We start from the raw sequence: 21,573 nt of genomic DNA on the forward strand, positions 1-21,573 counted from the left end.
GTCTCCTGTAAGAGCCAGGGTTTGCAATTCCAGAATCTTGAGATGCTGCAAGGACCATGCTGTCCAATTCCTCATGAAAACCAGGTGGCCTAGGACAAGTCCTCACCAGGACATTTCCCATTCTGGTGCCTCCTCTGAGTCCCACAAAGCTCTATACCAGCCTGTCACCCCTTCCAGAGATCTCCCTGCACCAGAGTGGCTCCAGCCACACAAGCCATGTCTCTTGCTCCTCCAGGTCTTTCCCTGGCTGCCTGTGAACGTGTTCAGGCACACAAGGTGGGTCCTCTTCAGCCTGCAGCACCCTCCACAAGGGTTGCCTCACTCCCATCACCTTGCCTCAGTACTTAGCACCATTGACCTTTCTTCTCTTACCTATCCACAAGCTGTTATCACCATTCCTCAACAAATCCAGTTTAAAGCCCACAGAAGGGACTCTGCGCACTATCACGTGCCCCTTCTTGGTCTGGACGCTCGGTTCAAGCCCAATCTGGTTCTGAACCCTTCCCTTAAAGCAACTTGATCCTTTCTTCATCTATTACACCACCAGAGAAATTTTGTCAATTCATACCCAAGGGTGGGAAAGAAACCTTTCTTCTGATGCCAGAAGTCACAAGCTTCTAGCTTCACCTACCTTGGCAATCTCCATCCACCACCTGCTCAAGTAGGGCCTCTCCAGCTGCCCCTTCTTACTCCCACTGCATGGTTTTTTGCTTCTACAAGGTCTCTGTGAAGACCCTTATGACCTCAGGCTGTTATCCTCTTCAATACTACAAGTCTGGTCCCTTCTGTAGCTCTTTCATGGGCCAACTCTGTGTCCTGCCCACAGCAGAGCTCCTGCAGGCAAGGTCAGCTCTTCCCTGGCTCCTGGGAGACGCACCAGGTATCTTTGCAGCTCGAGACCTGGCAGCAGCATCCTCCTCCAGGAGCTTCCACTGATGGGCCAGAGCTGCATCCCTCAGCTGACACTGGGGATGAAGCTCTGCAGCTCATTCCCATCACTGCCTACAGCAGTTTCAGGGCCCCTTTTGCACCTGGTGCCACACTCACCACCAGAGTCTGCTGGCTGTGTGCCTGCCGACCAGCTGAGAAGCTGTTCCTACAGCAGGAGAGAGGAGCCTGACCCCTCCCTCAGCAGCAGTCGGTCAGTTGGCATTTCTGGGGGGCCTCCACCTTTGTCTGCCATGTAGCGTTCCTAGGCTGGCCACAAGATGAAGGCTCACAGCGACCTAGAGCTTTCACAAAAACAAGGTACTGATTTCTCAAAGACTGCACGTCCTGGGAACAGAACAGTAGAAAAGAGCACTGCTGCATCTCAACACCTGTACAAATGTAGCAGTGTACTGCAGTGGAACTGCTGTCCCGGCCTACCTAGGAGTACTAAAATTCCTGAATTCCTGCTATTTCAAGACCATCGATTTGACCTTCAAAGAACTGAGCCACAACTTATTAGAATAAACTTTTATTTACCGCTCTCGAGATCCTCATTTTAAAAGTATGCAACAAAACCTGCTACATTCAAATCTATACAGATTTACTGATATATCATCCATGTTTTACAAAACTGCATATAGATTTGGGAAATTTGTATAAGTTACCTTTATTTACATGTAATATTCTCAGCCCTAACAACCTAGTCAAAGAATAAAACAAAGTGGGATTTTAAATATCCCTTAAGACCCATTACATTTGTTACATAATTTACATACCTTTAGAGATGTGCTACACTTCCTTCTTGCATATTTATAAAGACTGTGACTAAACAGCAATTTTCTGGCCAAAGCTAGGTACTGTCCTTTCCTCAGATCATACTGGTAATAAAATGTTAAAATTAGAGCAAGCCAGGCATATAAACCCATCTTTTTCTTTTAGAATCAACTTTGCTAATCATTTTAACCAGCACTTGCTCCAAAGAAGTGTTAACATTAATACAAAAAAAATACCCACATTTACAAAAGAAATCAAACTAATATTTATATGACAAGTTGATCTACAATAAATTGCACATTGTTGGTTATGACTTTGGTTATACTGTATTAACAAATTTGGTTTCTAGACTAACAGTGGAGGAAAAAAAAACTATAAAAAAACGCAGCTATAGAAACTAGCATAACTTGTAAACATATTAAAGAACCAAATTCTGCACCTGGTTACATGTGCATAACCTCCATGCAGTTCAAAGACGTTTGCACATTATCAGACTGCTGAATTTGGCCCGGAAAACCCTGTAAACATGTTCTTTATTGTTATGTAGTGCAATACTGCAAGAATGGATAATAAAGGCCTCTAACTACCAGTAACTAATACTGAGTGATATCCATACAAATTTCATTTTAAAATTAATTTGTTGCAAAAGGCTGAATTGAAAATATTATCCATTGTTGAACTACAAATTTATCCAAAAAACGTGATGAACACTCAAAAAACCAATGGCAATATATAAATTCAGACCAAAAAAAATGGATATAGCTTCACATTACAATTCAGAATTAGGATGTTCTTCTGTTTTATAGAAAAATTCTGATTTTCTTACACTGTTTTAACAAAAGCGAGTTAGAAACAGAAGTCTAACAAATAAAATGTGTCAGCAAGTCAATGTTTTGCAAACTGATGGCTAACGATGCAAACAAATGCTTTCCAATGGTTTACCTAACATGCTGAACTATAAGGTGCTTTGGGCAGATCTGTAGTAAACAGCCTGAAGCAGCACAGATTATGATATTGCATTACATGAAGTCTGTTGATTTTGTTCTGTTTGTTTAAAAAACAACACAAACTAAAAACAGTTTAACAATTTCAGTTGTTCCTCTTAAAACAGCAATTCAAATTCATAGCCTCTGCAAAGATTTCTTCACAGTTTTACTTCAGTAGTTTACTGCAAGACAGCCTGACAAATACTGCAAAGAGGCAACTGCTTAAAAACATCGTTTTTGACTTACTTGGCACTGGCCCATCCGACGTGTATATTGTAGTTATTAACAAAGTACAAGAAACCGTGGAAATGGCAGAATACATTTTCAAAAGTTAGTGAATTTTTAGTACTTACTTTACAAGTGATACCATGAAGAGTCAATAGCCATGTGACTAAATACAATGGTATTCCCTGGAAAAGTCAATTTTGTTTGTAAACGCTTAAAATGAAATTGCAGCACTGGAACGATACCATTTATGTCTGTGTTTTAATCAACCCCATCAAAACCCTGAGTATTTTCAATCGCTAGAAGAAGTTTATCCCATAAATCTTCAAACGAGTCATATGGAGGCAAATCCAAGCGATTAAAGCTGAAAAACAGATGAAACCTCTTGAGTATTCTATCATTCCTACTAAAGGTCATAATTTACCTGAATTAAATACTCACCAGGTATGAGCTCTTGGCAGTTTTTCAGGGGTACCCCACTGTTCAACTGTAAACAACTGTGGTCCATTTGAACCTGCAGGAAAGAATACATCAATTTTCACCTCACTATGAGGTTCATTCATAATTAGGAATTCAAATTACAAAATAGTTTGGGTTTTGGTAATCCAGTTCTGACATTAGTAGAAGTTACCTGCATGAATCAAACACAGTCTATACTCACTAACGGTCAGTAATCCCAATTCATTTGTATTTTTAAATTATTTCTTGCTGTATCTTAATTTCATGAGGCTTTTTCACTTTAAGCTCAGAAGTCCAATACCTAAAAGCATACGCATAGTAGCTGGCATTGAAAACTTTATGCAGAAGACAGTTCCATGCTGTATAAATTTTGCATGTAAAAATTCAGCCACATTTATCTCAGCGTGCTGAGTTATAACTCAGTGTCCACTTTTACTCTAATCTGTTGTTGCATAGGTAACTGAGAACTTTTTGAAACTTGGTGATCATATGCATACTCCAAGGATGCACGTGTGCACCTGAGAGAACGTTTTTGGCTAGCAAGTAGCTCCAGCTACGCCTGTTCTTACAGCACATCGTATGTGAAAGTTTCTTGGACATCTCAACTCTTGTCAAGTGGATGCAAAGGGCATTTTGTAACCACTTCCTTAAGCTGTTGAAAGCATTTGTTTAGGTCTGGAGAAGACTGTGTAGTTAAAAACCAAAAAACCAACAAACCAACAAAGCACACACACAAAAAACCCCCACAAAAACAAACCAAAAACCCTCCACTATCTTGTCGGAGAACAGGAGATTATCTCTGATGGCGAGTGTCCTCTACAAGGAGGCTATAAATACAGTTAGAGAATTGTATTCCAAGGCAGATGGCTACCCAAGAACAAGTAGCCTTTTGCTTCTGAAATGGAAGACGTGAAACGTGTTTCAGATTAAAGATACATAGCAGTAATGAGAACAGGCTGATCTACGAATACAGCTGAGGTATAAGTGCTGTGTAGAGTACTTTTAGACCCAGGAAATGAATTCGGTTTATAATGCGCAGACACCTTTCCTTTTATTAATGACCCCTCCAGAATCTTGTGGGTTATAAGTTATAAGAAGCTACAATTGTCAATTCAAAAGGATTTCATTTGTGGTTTTATGGAAACATGAGAAAAAAGAAAGGTATACATATTCATAATAAAATGAAAAATGACAACATGTAATAATGCACATTGTAGAAGTGGATTTGGAAGAAGTTCACCAACTTATACACAGAGAAAAAAAACCCCAAACCAACAAAAACGTACAAGACAATTTATCCCAGAGCTGAAAATAAAACAAGAAGAGGAGAAAACCCTTTCACAAACACTAACGGACACAAAAAGGCAGGAAATACCAACCAATGCACAGAAACTATACTTCATAGAAGTCCAGTGAATGAATTAGACAGATGAGAACAACCACTGAGCACCTCATCCTAAAACGTTATCAGTGAGATATGTTAGTAGTTGTACAAACACTTTCAGCTCCTCATCTTTACTCTGTTCTTTGAGTTACATGTTTCTTCAATGCAGAAGGCTGGTTAGAAAAGGTAACTAGTAAGAATGCCTTGAATAAGGATGAAGCAGAGAAGCAGCTCTGTGACTGATGGCGTGTTTCACCATGTGACAAGATAAAACTCCCTTTTAATAGCTAGGCAAGTCTTCATTTTAGCTATCCCACTAACTATCTACAGGCCGACAAAGCAGGGTGGGGGTATGACAAGAAATACAAGAAAGCCACATATGTTCAGCGTCCTGTTCTCAAACTTGGGTGGATTTGTCCCTGCCAGCAAGCACTCCCTCTTTGTGAGCAGAAATGCCTCTCTGGCCCACAAGAGGGAGAGCTCCCGTTAGAAAGGCAGCTCCAGGACTGCAGCCCGAAGGTGGGAAGGGAACAGCCACAGGGGCAGGCGGGCAGCAGCAAAAAGCCACGTACTAACACAAAGCACTGAAGAACTACCTATGGTTCTTCAAACACCAGCAGGTACTGGAAATGTGATTGTGGTCATTACTGTGGCTTTGCGAGGATGGCACGCTGGCCGCAGTAAAGCGGAAATAACTAAGAGAAACAAACAAACCACTGTACAAAACAATTGCTAACTGATAAATGAGGGAATGGAACTACAGAAACTGCACTGGACAGACGACTGCCCAAGAATACCCTAACCCCTGGGCAGAAGGGAACCAAGAGCTTCAACAGTTTTTTCCCCCTATATCATTCCTTACTTCTACCTCTTGTAGTGTTTTTAGACAAAAAAAAACCAACAAACAAAAATTCAGAGGCAGCAGAATTCCAATTACATATCACTGCAAAGAGCATGTGCTGTAACTCCAGCAGTACCAAGGTTCAGGTGCAACAGCAGACACTGCTCAAGTCCACTGAGTGCACTGTCCTTCCCAGCGAAGCTCACAACTTGTGAGTTCATCATCACTGATGGAACAGAAGAAAAATAAATGGAGTATTTATGATGAAAATAGAGGAGAAATGGGAACACATGGTAGGTGGTATTTGTTCACAATTCTAGTTTTATAAACAAATTACTGTCTTGTTTACAAAGAAGGAAGTGCTTCAAATACATGAGTTAGGCTATTCAGTCACTTGTATAGGATCTCAAGCAATCTTAGCCTTAGTAAAGTGGTCTAGCAGAAAACAGTAACAGCTGATGACAGCTGAGAACAGGCTTCCTGTAAGCAGAACGCCCCCACCCCACAGTTGGTTTTCTGCCTTCGGTATTCAAGTCTGCTCCTCATTGCCATCTGCTGTTCCAGTCTGCACTGCAGCTTCACTGCTCCTGGTATGATGTTACCCTTATTTGTAGCTGTATAACAACTGTATCTGTACAGCTGTGGCTTGTCAGCAGATAAAAGCAGTTGAGGAACTTGTAAGTATCTTAAGTTAACTGCTGATGGAAGCATGTCTTCGTAGTCAAATCGTAGGTAACTGAGAATTTTCTTCAAGCTCAACCACGTGTTAAAAAGGGATTTTTGCAGCTCTTTAGAGCTTTTAAATCCACATTCATTTGAGAAGTCCTATACACTTAAAAACTTCCAAACCAGAATTAAAATTAAGCCACCAATGTGCAGATGCGGCCCAGAAGACCAACCACAACCTGGGCTGCCTCAAAAGAAGCGTGGCCAGCAGATCAAGGGAGGAGATTCTGCTCCTCTGCTCTACTCTGGTGAGACCTCTCACCTGGAGCACTGCATCCAGCTTTGGAGTCCCCAACACAAAAAGGACACTGAAGTGCTGGAGTGGGTCCAGAGGAGGCCACAAAGATGATCAAAGGGCTGGAGCACCTCTCCTACAAAGACAGGCTGAGAGAGTTGGGGTTGTTCAGCCTGGAGAAGAGAAGGCTCTGGGGGAACCTTACAGCGACCTTCCAGTACTTGAAAGGTGCCCATAAGAGATCTGGGGAAGAGCTGTTCACTAAGACATGTAGGGATAGGACAAGAGGTAATGGTTTTAAACTAGGAAAGGGTAGATTTAGGTTGGCTATTAGGAAAAGGTTCTTCAATATGAGGGTGGTAGATCACTGGAACAGGTTGCCCAGAGAGGTGGTGGAGGCCCCAACACTGGAGATGTTCAAGGTCAGGTTTGATGGGGCTCTGAGCAACCTGATCTGGTAACATTGTCCCTGCTCACTGCAGGGGGGTTGGACTGGGTGATCTTTAAAGGTTCCTTCCAACCCAACACTTCCTATGATTCTATGACTGTAAAATTAATTATTTGCAGAACATGGGAAACGTGTGATCTAAGTGACTCTTCTCTAACTTTGCTTTTTATAACTGCCAGAATATACTAATTTTTAAAGCAAAATGTGAAAAATAATATGCCTATGTTTGAAGTCAAATATCAGGACAATGTTGGCATCATGTTCTGTTAATTAATTGTGAATATAATCATAAGTACTCACCATACAGCTCAGCAAACCCATTCATAGGTACGCGTGACGTGCCAGTAACAAATTGAAGTAATCTTATTCTCTTTTCTGAGTCCATCATTAAGACTGCCTATGTATGACAATGATTACAATTAAAGATTTCTTTTTAAATTAAGGTTTTAAAATAGCAGATTTCTGCAACATAGTTTCTATGTCTAAATCATTATCCTTTATATATATATACACACATACACTTTTTTAGTGACACACATCTCTGCATGTTACTAAAAGCTATGAAGTCAACAATTCTCTAATGGCACTGTAACAAGAGTACAGTTACTGGCTTCGCAGCCTGTTAAAATACTTCCCTTGAAGATTTGGCCCCTACTTTCTTTGAAGTTTCCTGATGTTATGAACTAGCAGCCAAACTTCTGTAATTTATTAAACAGAAGAGTTTAACACCTCTTTATTGTAACCATGCCAGAAAAACCTACAGAGAAATATTTTTAACCCCAGTCAGACATGGATTTTTCTGTAAAGGCAAGTATCAGTGTGTTTACATTCTTACCATGCATCTCATCTTTAGTTTCCTATCTTTCTCAGGAGTTTTAATGGTCAAATATTTACCTACCTATTGACGAATCACACAATAAACTAGAACCACTGACAGGCAGCAGCTTTTGAACTGGTTTTATGTAGAAAAGTAAAAAACTTTACAATACCTTCCAGAACCACTGTATGACTTGATGGTTGATGTTGTAGCCATTTTTGTATTTTGTATGTAGTTTCCAATCAGCCACATCCACATCTCCCAGTCCACACATTAGTAACTACACAGAAAAAAAAAAAACACACCAAAGTTTAAGTCAGTAACATTAAGTTTCAACACAATTTGTTTTCTTTTGCATGAAACACTTACCTCTAGCTCATTTTCATCAAAAATTTTTATCAGATCCTGCGGTATTAGTTCAAAAAATCCCTAAAAAGATGAAGGAAGTTTTTAAAAATCAAGTCGTCACTTAAGCACTTTTGTTCACTGAGAATGATACTGAGATGCTTCGATAAACAGAACCAAAGCGATACATCAAATACAGACGTTTGGACACCAGCAGCCCCCAGTTTGGTTACAGTACTTTCAATTCTGACTTATCTCACATCTTTATTGTGCTATACTGAATGGTGAATATATAAGTCTGAATATCATATAAGTAATATCGTTTATACAAATAAGGACAAACCAGCCAGCTTAAATTTAGTTCCATTAGTTTGATTTAATTTTAATTTCTGCAGAGTTCATTAAATAGTTTGCACTATAGCTTTAGCTGTCAGCCAGGATTGAGATATAAGCAAATTTTTCAATATGATTAAAGACTTCAGTAAAAATGTAACAAAAAAAAAAGATTTTTAAGTCCAAAATAATTCAAAGCTGACACTACAAACAGTATCATTGCCTTCTGTATACCTGTAACAACATTACCTGTGGTCTTCAGGATGTTCAAAAAAGCTTGTCTTAAGATTAGATGCAACAAGTTCTTAAAAGAATTTATTTCGTAATTAAAACTATACCTCTTTAAAGGCTGCCATCTGTTTCTGTACTCTGCTCACGAATCTCCACTGAATTACAAGACTGTAAAAAACAAAACAAAAACATTTAAAATAAAACAAGTACACGTACAAAGCAACAACTTCCCTTTGTTAATACAACTAACACACGGACCTAATTACTAGAGGGGTAATCCAGTGAGATACATCGCACGTAATGACCACTACTTACTGAATGTAGTCTCTCTTGTTCTTGTTGGTGACAACTATTTCTGATCCACCACTTTTCAATTCATGTTGATGGGTCTAAATGCAATACACAGAACAGCTCTTAAATGAGATATGAATGTAACAGAATTCATGTGTTAATATTAGTTAACTCTTGAAGACTATAAAAATTCGAAAAGTATGAGAAACAGAAGCAGTTTCCCACGTCACCTGAATAAACAGAATTTGGTTGATTGTTGTAAAGAAAACGTATTATTCAGGGATGCCAGACTACAATGGGGTAACGTCCATTTTTTCTGACCTGCTACAATAAGTCACCTAAGTTTGCACACAACTTCTCAGTATTGTGGACTTCACTAACTGCATATTCAATGACTCAGCCTTTTTGCCAAGTCTGAAGGAAAAACACTTACAGAACAATTTCAGCAATGATCCCAGTAAATAAGTGAATACTGGAACCTCAGTAGACAAATACCTGGTTTTCAGTTAGTTTCAGATGTACCTTTCCATGGTCCTACTTAGGATCACTCTAGTTACTCAAGACCACAAAGATCATTTATGATCCACTTACATCTAGTTGGCACATGTCACTTGGAAGTTTTATTCAAGACCTATGGTATTTCTACATGATTTATCTTGGATAGCTTTCTACACAACAACAAATTTGTTTATTCCATAGTTTTCTAGCACATCTTAGAGAAAAAAAACCCAACAAACTATTATCATCTCCCAGTTAAATTTATTATTTCAATCATTTCTGAAAGAGCTCATCCTTTCCAGCCAATCACATAAAACCAACCTCTACTCCAGACTAAATAAAGGGGCATTGGATATCTTTGTCTCAGTTGCATTCATAGCAACATTTCAGTACAAGTATTATTTCAGAAAAAACCTCATGAGCTGTTTTTTAAAGCTCTGCTTATTTCCAAGTCCTTTATCACATCACAGCCAGGCTAACAGAGCACTGCATGAACTTTTGCCAGCTAAATGCAGCAGCTGAGTGAACAAACCAGCATGGCTATGAATGAAGGGTTTTTCCTAATATCATACAGGAAAAAATAAATCAGTTTCCCAGGTCAAATGTTTTCGTTCATGTTTTGTCTGGTCTACTTAACATAAACATACTAACCTGACCAAAGAGTTCTTCATCAACTATAAATCTGAGGTCCAGTTCTGCTGGATCATTTTCAAGAATCCATCTCAGAGAATTGTAATATTCACTATCCTAAGAGAGAGAATTACCAAATAGTAAGCACAAAATAGAGTAGCCACCTTCTAAGCTACTAGAGGCTCCATTACAGCCCAGTGAATGCTGCTACGTAGGATAATCCTGTATTAGATACAGAGACTCTGTAACTGCACAAAGCTACGAAAACCTTTAAAGATGTTTGAAACCTGAAAAATGAGGAGAGACTTTTTACCAGAAAGTGCAGTGATAAGATGAGGAGTAATGGTTTTAAACTGGAAGAGGATAGATTTAGATTAGACGTTAGGAAGAAATTCTTTACGGTGAGGGTGGTGAGACACTGGCACAGGTTGCCCAGAGAGATCGTGGATGTCCCATCCCTAGAATTGTTCAAGGCCTGGTGGACAGGGTTTTGGGCAATCTGGTCTAGTGGGAGGTGTCCCTGCCCATGGCAGGGGGTTGGACTGAATGATCTTTAAAGTCCCTTCCAACCTAAACCATTCTATGATTCTGCAAGTACTGGGGAAAAAACCCAACACAAAATCAGGACACATCTATAAATCTATTACTCAGAAACAGACAGGAACTATATTCTGTATTCTTATACGACAGTAAAAATAGTAATAGATTACAGAGGCTGTACTAAAATCACTCTGCCTACAACTACTCTAGGTAAGAGCCATTACAAGGGAAAAAAACCAAGGAAATTGCAAGGACTTTGTTTTCCTATTAAAATGTTATATTGTATCACTCATTAAATAATTTTCAGCCTCTGAAAATATAAGAATACTTTAATAACTAAAGTACACAAACTAATGTAAAAAACAGGTTGAGACAGGGATCTCAAAGGTGTTAATATTTAATTTTAACTCATAAGGAGTTTAGAGTCAAGTTTTCAATGCAGCTTAACTGACTTAAACCAGAGTCTAGGCCCCTGATTTTCATTGGAAGTTTTAATTCCTGTACAACTCAGACTTATAAGAGATGTAGCCTAAAATTTCTTTGAAACATGCACTTTAAACCTTCACAATGTCATTAAATATATACATAAAATTATATGAAAATGAAATCCTAAGATAGATGAGAAAGCAAATTACATACCACAGACTCCATATCATGAAGTGTTATTGGTTTTTGGAGCATCATCTTGTAAAATGGACGAATAAAAAAGGCTTTAAAAGAAGAACATAAATTGAACAGTATGTAATTTAGAACTCAAAATATGCACAATATTAATCTAAACTTCATATCACAGCAAATAAATACTAACCATCCAAAAGTTTGCCATGGTAAACAGCCATTCCAGCTACACGACCTATAAACTTGAAATAAGAGAGATGATCTTCATTGCAAAGTCCAGAGTTGGGATTGATCTGCAGAGTATAGTTATCTCTAAAGTTGAAGGAGGGAGCAGGGAAGAGAAAGAAAAACAAAAAGTTGTACTATTGGAACAGTCCCACATTTGAAGATCTGAAAGACACCACTGGTTAAATCAGTTATTGCTTTTCATGACATTGAAAAAATAAGCATATCTGGATTAATAAAACCCCTAATCTAATTAAACAACGCTCAATAGGAGATTCTGTTGGTTTAGCAAAAGTAACAGTTTGGAAATACCACGAACTACGTTCATAAGCTACAGATACACCAAAGAGAAGGGCTCAACTCCTTTTTAAAGTAGTCAGAATAACATTTTCCACATTATTTGTTAAAATGCCACCTGTTCTGCAAGTAGTAGATGGTTGCAAGTGTATGCTTGTCTATGTGAATATGACATGGCTTATATTAGATTGCTGATAAAAAGATACGGGTTCTGCCTCCACATTTTTCTTGTCAAACAAAGAACTAGGCGCAGAATATTGCAGTTATTAACAATTAAACACGCCTGTACCATCAGGGGTGGTGGAGACTGGAGATGGGGAGTAAGTCCATTTTTAAAGTAGATGAGAAATACGGTTTGTCTGCTCTCCCTAACTAATCTTCATGTTTTCCAGACCTGCATTACTTACGTAGCTGAATATTCGAACAATCCATAATAAGGATTAAACATTTCTTTAGAGAGAAGGAAGAACCATTCCCTCGCCACTCCTCCATAGTCTAAACCTTTTTCACCATCAAATTCAATCCAAAGTCTTGCTTTAAGGAAATCTGCTCTCTTTACAGCTATAATTCTTCTGTAAGAATCTTCAAGGATTGTTGTGCGATGAATTTTCATTTCAAATCTATTTGGAATATCACTCTAAAAAGAAAAAAAGACGTAAAACAACAGAACAAAACATTGCATCTTTAAGTCTTGCAGAGTAAGAATTCTGTAAACAAAGAAGAGCACATTAAAAAAGCCTTTTGTCAATCATAATGTGTTATGTTCCCAAATTATTTTCAAAAAGGATTTTACATACCCTTCAACTAGCATGAAGAGTTTCAGATACAAATTTCTATTTCATACCAAGGAAACAGAGTTAAAATAAGTTTTTACTAGCAGCAGCATATGCTCAGTTGTTCTGCATGCAGCAAGCATTGAAATCTTAAACACTGAAAATTCACCATATTATAAGCTTGATTTAAAAAAAGCTCAGAATTTATAAATAAAGTTATTTTGGAACTATTTTACCTGGCTTATTTTACCTTCTAGTTCAATATTCTAACTCTAAGGCTAGATGTCCCATTAGAGAATAAGACATACAAACAAGCATTACTACAAGAGTAAAATAAAAATCTGCCCACTTAAAATTTTAAGACACAAGATCAAATCACACCACTTACATTTGCTCACATTTGCTGCTGAGTTTACATAGTAAGCCCCTAATAAACCAGGAATTAAAAAAACTTTGCTGAATAATTAAATCACTGTATGAGAACAAAGTATTATCTTGATTTTCAGCCAGTTTATTGCAGCAATTACTACAGGCAAAATTGAGAAATTCACTGGAAGTGGGAACAGTAAATTTCAACTCATGTTGCTCTGTGACAAGATTAGGATGATGCAATGAAACTCAACATAGTTCACATTTCAGAGAACTACTACTGAGTAGAAATAATGAATTTTTGAATGCAGAAATATTTAATGTATCAATCTGAGAAGCACACGTTCCAATATACTTCCTTTTTATTTTCTTATACTCCTTAAGTAATCTAAATTACCCAAATTAAAAAATAGAATGCTGCATTTAAATGTAATGTCTATTTATATCTAACAACAGCTTGATCCAAACTACAAACAATAAATAATTACTTGGGGTAGGGAAGCACAATATTTGTCATTTTCCAAGTTACAAAATACCGTACAATATTGTATCTCTAATTTACAGGATGGCTGAAATACACAGGTCTTTTTCATAGTTTCAGAGAGCAGTAAAGATCTCTAATTTTTTTTAAAAAAAATATATGTTCCTGTTTTTAGTTGCAAATCAGCTTTTCAGAAAAAAATTGCAAGCAATAATAAAGTCAATTACTAAAACCAAACTTTGCTGATTAAACAGTATTCAATAATTAAATCTCAATATAAATAAGTCTATTACCCCAACTGTCATTTAGGTATTTGTGAATGCTCAAAAGGCAATAGTAACGTATGCTTTAAAATCTACACGTGTATTTAATTCTTAAATCACTAAGATTATACTGTATGGCTGAGCAGTCTATCACTTCCACATCAGGATAATGACATCTGAATGAATGCCAAGCTTGTTTGACTAGGAATATAAAAATGAGGTGCATATATAATTGTGTGCAATTTACACGTCAGCTCAAAATGCATAGGCTTCAGAAAGGCTAGGGACAGACTTGGTGGGTAGAAGGTGATGCATGTCTAAACTCAAAGGCTATTATTATACATACAAAATATCTCCCAAGAATACTCTATTTGACTGCAGTTGTGCAAAGACTCATTGTTATCTGGATATCCAGGTGCTATTTACAGCCTTTCATGCTGTGTGTTATAAATATATCTGGCACTGCCACTTCAAACTAGAACTTGCAAATGAGATTCATAAACTTAAGATTTTAGGGCTATAACAATTTGTTACAGTCATCTACCCTGATAAAGATAACAGTACAGATTTCTATCTGAACAGTCTAAAATGTATTCTGAGAACTTCTATTTCCATATTCTGAGTTCCAAAAGCTATTACGTACTTGATCAGTGATTTCCAGACTTCTCCGTTGCCAGTTTACTTCCAGGTTCACAACTTTTATAAATTCTACTTTCTCAACTAGATTGCTTGCAGTCTCATCACTGCAGAGAGTCATAAACCCTACTGTTATATTAAATGTGAATTGTTACCAAGTGACTACTTCACAAATGTACTTGTGATCTGACAGTACACCCACCTTCCCTAAGCAGGTTACAAAGTTCAATTTCCTTTCACTGTAACCTAAGTTCTCCTTTATTTAGGGACACAAATTTCTTAACCTTCTGCTGGATTCCTACTGATTACTAACCTGTTTCTTCAATTTCTTTCTGAAGAACTCATACTTCCGTTTATAGTCTCTGGAATAAGGCACAGCCTTTGAAAAGAGAAAAAATTTAGAAAAATTAAAAAATGAAAAAGTGCTGAACTAGTCTATATTTATGAAACAGCAACAATGCATTTAAGTCACAAGAAGACAAGAATGTGTGTTTTACTAAGTATCAAGGGCAAGTTTCAATTTATCAATACATGGACAGTTCAAAATGTCTGCAATGACAAGGACTTCTTTGTTCAGATCAGTTCTGTAGAATTTCTCCTGTGCTATGAGTTGGTATGACTAAGATCACTGGCTGGCCCAGATCAAAGTGACCAAAATACCTTTGGTGACTTACGCAACGCATAGTCTTGCCTTGCTGTATCATCAGAGACCTGGCTACAAACACCTCTATTTTCCATGGACAGAGAAGGTTGTTTACATATGTGGGCTATTAATAAACACAGATATCAGCTGAACACTAAAACCCATCTATAATTATAATGTGTACTGTCTTTGCAATTAGTGCTGGTAATTTTGTACTTCAGATTAAGTATCAAGGCTAGATAATTATTTTTTTTCACTTTGAAGTGAATTTCATTATTTTTAAAGCCATTTTATTTATTTTATTATTTTATTTTTTTTAAGTTTACCTTATGAATTAAGCTAGTTTTATATTAAACACTGAGAATGAAAAATAAAGTTTCTTATCCACTTCAAACCCTCCCTCAGTCTATAAGGGAACTTTCTTACTACTACGGGAACTGATTTTTTTCTTTCTGACATTTAAAAACCACTTCCATAGGAAGCTTTCTAAACAGTCTTTAAAAAGAAATAAAAATGCCTTGTTCGAAGATCCTGGAAGTTTCTTCTTCTAGACTGAGTCCCTGATAAATGACAATAATTTGTATGAATTCTAGTAACAATATTCTTGAAAAATATATAAAGCTACATAAGGAAAGCTTACTGGTCCAGTTATTGCCACATTCTGCAGTCGAGGATCCTCCCATTGTGTTTTCTTTGTATCTGCAAGACATTTCTTAATTAGTTCCATAAATTTAGATACTCTTCATAAATAAAGTGAAGAGTGAGTGAAGAATACATTGTACATACTGTGGTTTATGAAAAATATTCTTCCATCTGTGTGAGTTCTTTCTTCCCACCCTGGCTGTAAGAAGGAGACATTTTAATTATAAATTTCTGACCATATAGTTTACATAGACCTCAACATGATCTGCAGATGGTAGCATCCCCTCCTCCATCTACTCTCAGCACCGGAATTCAAAATAGAGTAACACTGTATGAAAGAAAGCAGGCTGCATTTTCTCATCTACAAGTTTTGACAGTGATATTTTAAGTATTTGTACCTAACAAAGCAAGTATAAAACAGTTTACTTACTGGTAATGGGCCCAGGTCTACTGGGTCTAGGGAAGTCTTTCTCCTCAGATGAGCAGAAATTTTCAGTCTTGGATCTTCCTTTGAAAACAAAACAAGCAGCATGTTAAAATCCTTTTGTTTTGCCTTTTTCCCCTCCCGTCTTTATTAATAATTGTGTAAAGAATGTGCCTAGTACCAACTAAATAACTGTTGCATATTCTGCAGTTAGGCAGTTCCTTGGGGATTCTCAGTCCTCCACTAGTTTATAATAGTCTTCCAAATGATCTCTCCCTTTAATGAAAAAAAATCTCTCATTCAACTCTGTTTTAGTGTTACTGAGTAGAAATCATCTTTCCATATGGTTTCTGGCACACCTTGTACTTTCTGGGATTGGTGGTTGGGTTGTTTATTTTGTTGCGGTTTGGCTGGTTCGGGGGTATTTTGGGGACAATAGTGTTAAACAAGGTCTTTCCATAATCCTGAAGAAATGAGTATTCATTTTCAATCAATTTAGAGCATTTCTCTCTCTCTTCCTTTCACCTGACAGTGATACTGACCTACTCTTTAAATGGTTAAGTCCATCTAATGGCACTGCCTAGTTGTGTGTAGTGCCATTCTGCAGAACTGTAGCTGTTCAGCTGTACCTCATCCATATCGTAGCTGCACCTGGCCTCCTTTCTTAAGAATTCACAGACATATGCATTGTATCATGTGATAGCTTCAACAGGAAACGCATTACCTTGAATTTAAGTTTACAAAACTGATTTCTGTTAACAGCTCATATAAGCTATCAGTTTTACAGCTATGACAGAAGCGCCATTTAGGAGATGCTTTACATCTGCAACACAGATTCCCACATACATCAGTGTTTTCGTCCTTCCAAGCTACACTTCCAAGTGCCAATACAGTTTGTAAAATGCATAATGTTCTACTCATGATAGATATTTTAAATGGCTTTGCATTTTTATTACATATGTTCCTTAGCAGATGTGACACAGTTACCTTGCCACTAAAAAAAAAAATCTACAGAAGCTTGCTGAAAGCAGCAAAACTTTGACTTGAGAGGAACTAGAATTTCAGCCCTTGAGAGCGGTTTTCCATTACCCATGTTGTAGTTTTGGTATTGTGGTCAATAAAGAATGGTCTCCCATTGGGTGCATGTCGGACTTCCCAGCCTTTAGGGAGAAATCCTTGCTCCATTTCAGGCTGCTGCTGAGAAGACTGTTGTGATGAATCACTTGATGTTGCTTGCGGTTGCCTTCCTACAGAAATACTCTGCACAGCTGACAACTGACTTGTTTCCATAGGAGTCTGTGGTAAATGGCAAAAAAAAAATATCAAAGCCCTGTAGAGCAATGTATTTTTCTGTTAACCTGTATTTTTTGACTCAAGAAAGGAGTTTCATAAAGCAAGTGCATAGATTTGTTTAGTCTAATATCAACAACATTGACTAACAATCACTAATTATGCTACCAAGGTTAAAAGAAGCCTTTCTGGCTTCTCAATCAGCTATCACTCTCCAGACACCTTTCTTGGTATGCTAATAGTCATGCGAGTTGCCATAAATATTACTGTTATTACTGTTCCTAACTCTCATTGCATTCTCTCAGGTATTTTATGCAGTGCTTTACCAGTTAAAGCCTTTCACATGTTCCATTTCAAAGAGGTCTCTAAACTTTACTGCTATTATTTGAGATGTTTAAAAAGTCAAACTAATAAAACAATTAATAATGAGAAGACAGACAGTACCTGTACAACTGGCTTTATCCAGGTAGTGGTTCTAGAATTGTGATCTATATAATATGACCTCCCTTTTTCATCTTGTCGTTCTTCCCAGCCTGGGGGTAATCCAGATGAAGTAGGCAGTAACTAAGTATTAGTGATAACAGAAGAAAAACAGTTAAGAAAACTATGAAACTGATGGTCAACAGGCTTTTCTCTGTCAAATTAAAACAACAAAACAAAACTATAATCCAGGAAGTTCACAACTTGAATAAAATAGTCAAGCAGTATATAAATCCTTACTGAATAGTATGAAGTGACAGAAACTTTTGGTTTGGATTTGGTTGTTTCGGTTTTGTTTTTTGTTTTTAAATTCAAGCTCCTCATCTAAGAGGATTCATTTCTATACCTGGTTTAGTCACGGCTGATTCACACTTCTAGTACTTCTGGCTATGAGCTCATTGCAAGTTTGCAGTGCCCCCATGAAAACATAATGTAAGGATGGTGACACAGCTTTTAATTATAAAGCAAATAATCTGAAAAACAAAACTCACATCAGCATAGGAAGACTACTTCTTTCTGCAGGCTCTGTCCATGCATTAAGCTAATATTAAACCAAAACCACAACGTTGGAACACGAAAGCTTTAAAACTGAACTTCAATCTTACTAGACCCACAATTCCAATTTTTGTCAGGAAGGCTGCCAGAAGACAGCCAAATCTCATTTAAAATGTCAACACATAATACATAGTTAAAAAAAAGTTTTACATGAAGAAAATCCTTCAATGCCTGTGCTACGTAACCCTATGTCTTTTTGAAAATGACATACCACTGGATGTGCAGGCTGCTCTTCAACTCTGTATGTTTGCAGACTACCTCTTCTGCTGGAATGGTTCTTGAATTAGTGAAGAGAAATGACATATTAGCTATTAAGGATGGCAGCAAACAGTCAACAATGAGACTATTACACTATTACAGTCTTCACCTTCAATGAAGTGTCTTATTTGTTTCGAAACGTCCATTTAATAAACTATTTTGGAAACCACCATTTAAACACTGCTAGAAACATTAAGTCAAAGCGTCCATTATAACCTTAAAACAGAAAAATACAGAGGTTTGTGAAGGTCCTGAAAACCTTAACAATAGCTGTTTTGGCACTTAAAACATTAAAGTTAATTGCAACCATTTACAACTGAAATCACAGTATAGAACTTACTGCATCATCTTGTCAGTAGACTGAAGTCTGTGATATATAAGAGCTAACACAACTATTCAAAGAGTAGATTAATTTAATAATGACAAGATATGAGAGTCTGAGACATCCAGTTTGAGAAGATTTGAGAAGAGTAACTTAATCCCTGGACTTTGCATAAGCATCCACCTCTCTGCCTAGATCCATATTTACAACTCATCTGCTAAACTCTAAGCAACTGTATTTCATCTTGTTCCAGAATTTCCCAGATTATTTGAAGGATTTTTCCCTATCTACATATCCTTTCTGAATACTTCAAAGGAAAAGTATGATTAAGCTTTTAAATTTACTTTCTGGGGGGTGATGGAGGTGAAGGGAGTCAAGACTGTCATTCTAGCTGGCTCTTGCAAATAACTTTAACATCTACCTCTTCCTTTGTTTAGGCCACCCAAGCAAGCTGAAATAACAGTTTTCTTGCTGTCCATAGGATTCTGAATAGCAGAGATCAAGTAAAGACTTGGTAGTCTCACGTTGCTGTTTTCAGCAACACTGGTGATGCCTTTGTACAAACATTGCAGAACGTAGTAAAATCCAAATTTACATTTAGAATGGCATTCTCTGCATCACAAAAGCTAATGACTTCATTTAAATACCAAAATCTTACAGACTAGATGGTATGAGTCACCTCTACAGGCTTTCCTCAATGGACAGTGAATTCTCAAGTCACATATCATGTATGTTACAAGGCTGTTTGTGAAACTCAGGTTTCACAAGATAGCTGAGCTTATTTCATTGCTTACTACCACGAAAAAGACAAGTCTCACTCCTGGCTATGTACTCCTGCCGCTTCCCCTTGCCAGCATAGTATTTGTCAGACAATCTAGGAAGTTTCAGCTTGCTAAAACAGTAAAAAAATACCAGAGTTGGGGGTGAAAAAGAGAATAGCTTCCTGCTGGGTTAGCAAGCTGAACAGAGTCACTGACAGATCAGACAAGTTTTTTAACTGATGTAAGGGCTGTGGAACTATATAAGCATGGTCCCTTTTCCACAGCTATGGAGTCACCAAGTTCACTCAGTCCAATCATAAAACCTTATCCCAATATTCACAATTAAAAATGAGTTATCTTAAAATTTGTCTTAGTGTAAAAATCAATAAAGCATGAGTCACTTTGAAAGAAGCTTTCAAGATATAGACAGCTTCTTTCATCCGTAGTTTTCAGCACTACTCGGTATGACACTAGAAAAAGAGGCAGATTTGCAGACTGAAAAAGCAGTTAATGCAGATCTGTTTCAATCTCAGGCAGAAATTCATAAAGGCAAAGTGGGGAGGAATGTTTGCTCAGATGGGGTTCTATAGTAAAGAGATTACTCTTAAATTCTCTGCATTTGAGATGAAATAAAGAATGTCACTGTTAATAGAAAGTATTTATGGATCTAACTATCAGCAGTAACATTTTGTGCAAAATACTATAGATATTTCTGTATGTTAGAACAATAAGAAAAATAATTTACAGTGTAGGCTGCTGACTGGCCAGTAGCTGAACTTCCAGAGGTAGTAAGTCTAGTATTCAATTCTTCTGCAAGGTGAGTCTGTATGTCACAATTACTCTGAGAGAGAGGTATTTGAAGGTTCTGATTGCTATACATTGTTGCCTCATCTTCAGTTATAATTTCCCAGCTCTTTAAAATGAAAATAAGGAAAAAAGCATTTTTAAAAAGTAGTTCCAAGTTACAAATAGTTAAGACAAGCTTTTTAACAAGATTAAAAGGTTGCATTTCAGAAACACTTAGAGACTGTTTTTACCTCAGGGGAATCTCTGTTCTCTAGATTTTCTGTATCCTCTGATATCTGTCGTCGATGAGTGAACACATGCTGAGCCTCCAACTGCACGCTACCAATATCTGCCACAGCTACATTGTCTCTGTTGGGGTGAGTGGGGAAAAGTCAACATACAGTAGCCATATTTTATCTTTCAACAGCAAGCTAGGCTAACAGCAAGAACATACATTATAGTCGTTTTGGCAGAGGAAAGAGCAATGAGCTATTAAAATTAATGTCAACTGTTTAAAAATAATAAGCATTCATGTCAACATGAGCGTAAGTTAAACTAAAAAACCAGAGAGCATTCCAGGTATTTTTGTAATTCACATGCTATGGGGGGGAGTGGTGATGGGGGGTAGAGAGCAGAAATCTGAAAAAGCAAGGCAAATAATTCAATGTAGTCTCTGCTGAGAAGTGGGAAGCAGGCTTAGAGCTGAAAAATAATTTCCCTTTCGTTAATATGGTCGCTCTCTTTTACAATTGCAACCAGTTTCTATTAAAAAACATATAATTCCACAGAACCATTACACATGGGCTTGAAGGTTAAGCTACAGAAAGCTCTCTACTAATTCTCAAGCTGCTTACTTTATAGTTCTCTTTGCTTTCAACATAACTAGAGTGAGTTAGTTACACTAGTTAATATAAGACTTGAATTTTCAGGCCAAAAGACATACTGAGCAGTTGGTCTTTTCCACTGTGTTCTTCTGAATTCATGATTGACGTAGTAGGTCCTGCCGAGGATGTCTTGTCTTTCTTCCCAGCCTGAAGGCAGCGGAGGAGATTCCTGC

General features: G+C 37.3%; 1 protein-coding gene across 4 annotated transcripts in view; it reads right to left on the minus strand.

Annotated features, from left to right (window-relative positions):
* Positions 1–3,092: 3,092 nt before the first annotated feature.
* The window catches only part of NEDD4 (neural precursor cell expressed, developmentally down-regulated 4, E3 ubiquitin protein ligase), a 38,748-nt gene continuing 20,267 nt past the window's right edge, over positions 3,093–21,573 (minus strand). For 3 of the 4 annotated variants that reach the window (XM_010191720.1, XM_010191719.1, XM_010191717.1), the window contains 21 exons: positions 21,460–21,573; positions 20,768–20,885; positions 20,476–20,643; positions 18,601–18,666; positions 17,799–17,918; positions 17,154–17,360; positions 16,071–16,148; positions 15,785–15,839; positions 15,639–15,697; positions 14,669–14,734; positions 12,241–12,470; positions 11,502–11,623; positions 11,333–11,403; positions 10,175–10,270; positions 9,050–9,123; positions 8,842–8,902; positions 8,195–8,254; positions 7,998–8,105; positions 7,309–7,405; positions 3,357–3,429; positions 3,093–3,279 (listed from right to left, as the gene is read on the minus strand). In XM_010191720.1, the coding sequence (XP_010190022.1) occupies positions 3,177–3,279; positions 3,357–3,429; positions 7,309–7,405; positions 7,998–8,105; positions 8,195–8,254; positions 8,842–8,902; positions 9,050–9,123; positions 10,175–10,270; positions 11,333–11,403; positions 11,502–11,623; positions 12,241–12,470; positions 14,669–14,734; positions 15,639–15,697; positions 15,785–15,839; positions 16,071–16,148; positions 17,154–17,360; positions 17,799–17,918; positions 18,601–18,666; positions 20,476–20,643; positions 20,768–20,885; positions 21,460–21,573 (2,146 nt within the window). In that variant the 3' untranslated portion in view covers positions 3,093–3,176. The remainder of the gene's footprint in view (positions 3,280–3,356; positions 3,430–7,308; positions 7,406–7,997; positions 8,106–8,194; positions 8,255–8,841; positions 8,903–9,049; positions 9,124–10,174; positions 10,271–11,332; positions 11,404–11,501; positions 11,624–12,240; positions 12,471–14,668; positions 14,735–15,638; positions 15,698–15,784; positions 15,840–16,070; positions 16,149–17,153; positions 17,361–17,798; positions 17,919–18,600; positions 18,667–20,475; positions 20,644–20,767; positions 20,886–21,459) is intronic. The other variant, XM_010191718.1, reaches the window with a different exon arrangement.

The sequence above is a fragment of the Mesitornis unicolor genome, unplaced genomic scaffold (genome assembly GCF_000695765.1).
Source record: "Mesitornis unicolor isolate BGI_N332 unplaced genomic scaffold, ASM69576v1 scaffold3529, whole genome shotgun sequence".
NCBI classification, from domain to species: Eukaryota; Metazoa; Chordata; class Aves; order Mesitornithiformes; family Mesitornithidae; genus Mesitornis; species Mesitornis unicolor.